The sequence below is a fragment of the Dreissena polymorpha genome, chromosome 1, assembly GCF_020536995.1.
Source record: "Dreissena polymorpha isolate Duluth1 chromosome 1, UMN_Dpol_1.0, whole genome shotgun sequence".
Taxonomy (NCBI): domain Eukaryota; kingdom Metazoa; phylum Mollusca; class Bivalvia; order Myida; family Dreissenidae; genus Dreissena; species Dreissena polymorpha.
The window spans coordinates 47,133,081-47,139,612 of NC_068355.1; the positions used below are offsets into that span (position 1 = coordinate 47,133,081).

A 6,532-nucleotide genomic window follows, 5' to 3' on the forward strand; every position below is an offset into this window, starting at 1 on the left:
TTGGGTAGGCCTCAAAACGGTTTAAACCCCTATGCTTTGCATTGATCATTTCAAGGCCATTGTCCCAGATTCAATAAGTGTATGTTTACAGAACAGAACAGAAAAGTGTTCTGTAATTTAAAAAAAGTTGATAAGAGAAATAATTTTTCTCCTGTTAGAGTTTTAGAGTGTAATTATTTATTATAGTATTTGATAATAAGAATGAATATAACTAACTCAAAGCGTTTTATTTCATATGATTATTTAACAACCGTTAGAAGCCTTATATTAATAATAATAATTGATGCTCATCATCTCTGTCGTTTACCATGGTTACGATTGTCATGCAAGCATCCCTTGGACTGTTTATGTACATTTGCAGCAAGGTCTACTAATGGATTTTCACACCAATATTTCAAACATTCTTTCTTTTTGAACAAACATAAAACCTTATGATCAATTTATTTCCGTTATTTATTCTCAAGTCTGAGCTCGATCGGAAATGATCATGCGTAAATTGTCATCTTTTACAAAAATCAAACATATATTACACCTTGCTTACTGTTTTGTGTGCATATTGAGCACTAGAAACTATGGAAATTTTTTTTGTCAGTTATGTCTCCGTTCGTTGACAACCAAAAGCCAAGTTTATGTATGTTTGGATTCTTCATCGCTAATACCAGTTATTGGTTGTGCAACACCTTTCACAATCATAGGTCCACCTTCATGTAAGAACATTGTGGGCCACACAACATAATCTACTGTGTTTCCCGATTTTGTATACTGTTTATACAAACTTGAATCAAACTTTGACCCGTGTTTGGTGCTCCAGTCGAAACACAGGGGCGGTCCCTGTACTACCATCATCCAGCAGAGGAACAGACATTTCTTGACGAAGGGTTTCATGGCCGGAATGCACGAATCGTCCCAGTAGATATTAAGAAATGCCTAAACGAGAAACAAATCAAGTAATACCGATCTCAGCGATATGTACACTATTTAAATGATTTGTACTATGCAATCCGTTGTATGTATCCAAATATGTTAACGCCCTATTCCACAGTGACTATTTGCAATCTTGTTCACAGATAAAAATTTGATTAGACTGACCGGTTATTACCCTGTTTAATGTTAACGACACGAGTTGAAATAAAGGAAGTTACAAGGATATGGTCGGATATTTACCTTTTGCAAAGCAGGAACTATTGCTACTGAAAGTTCTTTACGCAGATGTTTGTATTCAGCTTCGAAATTGAGCGGCAGTTTTTCCTTCAACGACAAAACGCCTATAATGAGTCACATATTGCAAGAAGCAAACAACGTTGTATAAAAAGTAGGGAAAACTTAAGTGATATAGAGTATAGTGGTAATCAATAGTAAAAATTGAACAAGTGATAACATAATTTGAAATGTTCTGTATCTTTCGTAAAAATTGACAACAACACGCGGATCGCTTTAAGTAAATAATTAAGCTTCAGAAGTGCCTAACAGAATATGTTTGCCTGATGGTGCGAATACGTGTTGAATGCTTGGGAGCAAGACTTTTCTCTTATGTTGACTTCGAGTCATTTAATTTTAAATCGTCATTAGTTCCAATGCGTTTTATTAATTAAATCGCTTATCAATGACATCTTTCAAAATCTACCCCAAATCTGTCAACGTACTCTAAATCGTTTTCCCCAAGATCTGTCATAAGTTACAAAATGTTGATCTCTATCCTAGAGAAGTATGAAATTAGATATTTCGAATTAGGATTCGGTAGCATAAATGAACGAATTTTTTTTTTCAATAATTCAAAGGTTGATGAACGACATATTCTCAAAAGATTATGTTTCACCTCGGGAACTGATGGTTTAGTTTGGCCTGTATTAGATGTTGCATTAGGTGTCCATCTGTTCTGTAGTTGTAACTTCTCGACCCAATGTTGGAGCTGTCCGCTTTGTTCGGAACTAATGTTCTTATGATGAAAAATAAACATTTGAGCCAATATGACACTTAAGATGTAGTGGATGAACAATAGTAACTTACTTGCTACAATAGTTTCTTGCAGTAGATATTTGTAAATGCTTTACGACAGTCATTAGCAATACAAATATGCAAATCATGAGATTTTGAAGACATTTACATTTATACGTTTATACCACCAAAATATAACCATACTTCTGCTTCATAATTAACAGTAATTTATCAATACTGTTTCAAATGTATCTTAGCAAAGATAAATAAGATCTATCAATAAATAAATAAATTATCGCAAAGATCTGTGGATCCATTTCCCTCGCCAATGTGTTTATAAGCTGTCTATAAACATGTGATTCATTCACATTCGGTAAGGATCAAGCTTGAACGTGATATTGATTTCCCTGATTATACGTTGCCAAACAAGTTGAATAGTGATCTTTGTAAAGGCCACGATTGTGGAAGTAATCACACATAAAATATAAAATTTATGATAAAAATTTCGATAAGGTTTTCACAATTAACATTTTTTCGGAAATAATGCAACAATCTGCTATTTGGCGAGTTTGAGTTTTGCCATTGTGCGCGTTTCAGTTGAAGATAACTTAGTCACACGGAATCGTCTTAAATACGTATTGAGCCACAAGTTCACTCAATTGTTCGCATGATCTTACTTTAGGAGCAACTGCGATGGTGAATCGTTGTTTCTGAAAATAAAGTAAATAAGTTTTAATGTAAATATCTAAGATTGATTTTCTGTACAATACGATTACAATGCAGAAACAGTTGTAATTAATAAGAAAATCGAATTGCATGATACCATCTCGCCCTGTGCCTGTTCGGCTTCCAAGAACAAAACATTTGCCGCATTGGCTGTTGAATCTAACATCTGAATGGCCTTATCATCACAAAACTCAAAGGTTTTCTGAAATGGATACATCTGACACCATTTTCTAGTGAATCTGTTATTATGATGTTGTTTTATAAAAGTAGAATATAAAGAAATATAAATCATATTGTGTTTACCTGAATATTGAACCAAATACTTTTTAACGGAGAATCACCAATACGCAGTTCATATAAGTATATTTACCTGTAAGGTTAAGCAAAGGGTGTGAACAGCCTCTTTTTCATCATGTCCTGCATCTTGTAGGCCTTCAATAGCATCCGTCCATTCATTATCGTACAATTCGGCATACATTTCGCCCAGTTTGGTGGGTCTATTCTTGTCACTCAGATCACTGATGTTCGGATTGTCTTGGACCAGCTTGTCTCCAACAACTTTGCTGAGTCTAAAGGGGTAAACACAATAATGATTGGTATTTTATTAGTTAAACATTGGGACATTTGTTTCACCATTATAAGTAATGTATGGTTTTAACATAATTTGACCAGCGATTCAATCTCTAAGCGTTTTAATATACTGTATGGGTTTTTCGAGATATCAATGCGAGAGAATGCTTCGACTATAAATAAAATAAAACGTATAATGTATGGTTTTAACATAATTTGACCAGCGATTCAATCTCTAAGTGTTTTAATATACTGTATGCGTTTTTCGAGACATCAATGCGAGATACCAATTCGTCTATAAATGAAATAAAACGTAGGCTGTAGACAGCATTAAACTCATTAACACAATATACAACAATAAATTGCATTATAATATAAAAGTCAAGAACACTACTTTAACATAGAAAACGATACACAATTTAGTTAGAAAAAACATGTTTGTGAAATTTGAAAGATGACATGTACTTTAACACTGTACCATAAAACTGACCGTAAATTTTAAATAAAATTATATAAATGAAAACATTTTATCAGTATTTAAAGAAAGAGGAATATAAATACAGGAACGCATATAAATAGATAACCTGAGCAGCAGATCGTCTCGCTCACTTTGCAAAGAAGACAATCTGTGCAGCAGATCGTCTCGGTCACTTTGCAAAGATTTGATTTTTATCTCTAAATCTGCCACTTTATGGTGCAATTCTTGAATATCTTGTTCTGATCGAAACTTCATAACTGATTCCACTTCATCATGTGGCCTTTTAACTTTAGATTTAGACGCTGCCTGTAAATAAACCTCAATAATTTCTACACATTGAACTAGATAATTATACAATGGTTTGCAAACATTAATATACGACAATATGTATGTAGTATACTTCCAAAAAGTAAAACACAACTCATCTGAGAAGTAAGGTTGTGATTTGCAGGCCATACATTCAGCAACATTTTAACGACTTACTGTAACTGATATTAATTTGCTCGTTAGCTACCGTTTACATTTAACTTTTACATATGTTTTGGAACTTGTTTTAGTCCTTTTCTCGACGTTTACATTGTTTGAACGGTTAAAAACGCATCGATTTACATCAACCGTTTAATGGCAATGACTGCAGTTTAATCATTTAGTATGTTTTGTGGTGTGTTCTCTGTGTTTTCCTTCACTTGATGTAAACATTAAATGCACATGTATTACAAATATAATATAACTAAAATCAATTCGAATAATGCGCATCAGAGAGAAACTTTGTATATCGTAAGAATTTTATTGATATGCGCGAGTGTAAAAGCTTGAAATGGATTCTGTCTTCATTCTGAAATGCATAAAGGAATTGTGTTCTAGTGTTTCTTAAGTAATTCATTAAAATATAAACTACAAAACAGGAACTATTTTTCATTTTGTTATGACAATATACGAGTAACACACGAACGAGTGATCTTTTAATGTATTTATAGTGTATGTAAAATGATACACATACACATGTACTCATCTTTAACTTCAAAAGTCGTTAGGCTTGGGCATTATCATTTGACAATGTAAATTTTCTCTCATATAATAATTGAAACAACTTAACTATGTTTAAGATAGAAAACTAATTAACTGAGAAACATTTACGGTAGTTTGCACGCATGCCATTTAAATATTTAATCTTGCGCTTTGAATACATGTTTGACTATTGCGTGACGTACTAACAGCAAAAGTTAATTTAAACGATGAAGGAATTGACATTCAAACTTGTGCAGTACATTTGTGGAAATTTGCTCTAAACCGCTATCTTATCGAATCGTTTATTATTATTAAGGCTGTCTCTTATTAAAGTTAAGTTAATCAGTCAGTTTTGTGTACCAAGATACTACCCATATTTGTGTTATTTTGAACTAATTGCACATTTTTAAAAACACAACATACTAAAATATAAACATCAGTTCCCTGTTCCACTTTGTTTTCGTGGAGATACAGGCATTAACAGCTCAACTAACTGAATGCGACATTTGAGAGGAATATTATGATAAATACAAGAACATTACAAAAATATAGTAAATTGATTAAAACGTTTCTTGAGAGTTAAGTTTTAAAAAAGAATTGACATTACAAACCGCAAATCAAAGCCAACTAAGCATATGTAAGCAATTGATTATCGTTTTGAATTACAAATACATGCATACATTAAGTGATGTAACCATTACTGCGTTTGTTCAAAACTTCCGTATATCAGTTGGCACTTGGTAAACTAGTTCATTTCAATGTTTCGATAATGGTTGTTTAAATGAGCTTTCACGACTCATGTTTTAAGATTTTAATCTTAAGATTTAGTATTGTAAAGTTAACGGAACCGCTGTTAAAAATGCAATTACTAAAGGCACATGTATTGTTTTTTGTTTAAACAAGTTTATTTATTTAGTACATAGTTTATTGAATGATTACGATTCAATTCTATTGCTTTGATTGTAAACTAGCGGATTTTGAGTGTAAGTGCAAAAACATAGCGTACCTGTTCAAGGTATTTGAATATCTTCGTTGCTGTATTTTCCAACGACTCGTGTATAAAGGCAATATCAACATCGGTTTTCGTCGTTTTCAAAAATTGCAAAATGTCTTTCCAGTAGGAATGTTCTGTCTCAATAAATCGAATGACCTCATGTTCAACGCGGTTTTCTGGAATGTAATCATAAAACGTGCTTGCTTGCGACGATTGAATCTTCTTAATTCCGAAAGGTGGCTGTGTATTCCCCATTTCGAATGTTTTGTTCTTAATCTGATTCTATAAAATTCGAAAGCAGATTTTGAATATAAAACAAAAAACAAACGTTATAATCCTCTGTGGATGTAGCTTCATAATAAAATGAATATAAAAATTGGTTGGAACATATTTCGAATTTCAATTTAAATTTGTTTATCCGGATAGTACTTTAATGTAACACTAGTTACAATTACGAACTGTAAGATATCTAATCAAAACCGAAAGAGGACATTTAACACGATGGGGGTTTCCATACCGCTTTACATCGCGATAGCTGTTATTGATTGTGCAATTGATTGATTATTCGATATCTGAGTTATTGAAGCAAGGCGGTTAGGCGTAAAAATGTTGTTTGTTTCCCCTATCTCGAAAAACCCGTACATTTGTTGCCGAACATAAACTTTTCGTGGTATTCCATTTCTTCGTAATTTATTAAACGCGCTAAGTCAATTTTAACATACCGAAAGACATGAATCAACGTTTTGGAAGATTCTTGTAAGTGACATCCTTATAACAGAGGGAAATAACTTGAGTATACACAACAGTTAATGAAAAAAGTT

The 6,532-nt window shown here is 32.7% G+C and overlaps 1 protein-coding gene across 2 annotated transcripts; it reads right to left on the reverse strand.

Annotated features, from left to right (window-relative positions):
• Positions 1–206: 206 nt before the first annotated feature.
• On the reverse strand, positions 207–6,524 carry LOC127878909 (uncharacterized). Of its 2 annotated transcripts, none has more exons than XM_052425452.1 (8): positions 5,724–6,516; positions 3,816–4,015; positions 3,032–3,230; positions 2,759–2,863; positions 2,613–2,645; positions 1,817–1,936; positions 1,165–1,248; positions 207–927 (listed from the first exon to the last, which is right to left on the reverse strand). In XM_052425452.1, exons 1-8 carry the CDS (start codon positions 5,964–5,966, stop codon positions 628–630), a joined length of 1,284 nt encoding a protein of 427 aa, XP_052281412.1. In that variant the 5' UTR covers positions 5,967–6,516; the 3' UTR covers positions 207–627. The 2 variants fall into 2 exon arrangements, 1 of the variants encoding a protein (XP_052281412.1); XR_008048846.1 differs by having other exon boundaries at positions 910–927; positions 1,165–1,265; positions 5,724–6,524.
• Positions 6,525–6,532: the final 8 nt, after the last annotated feature.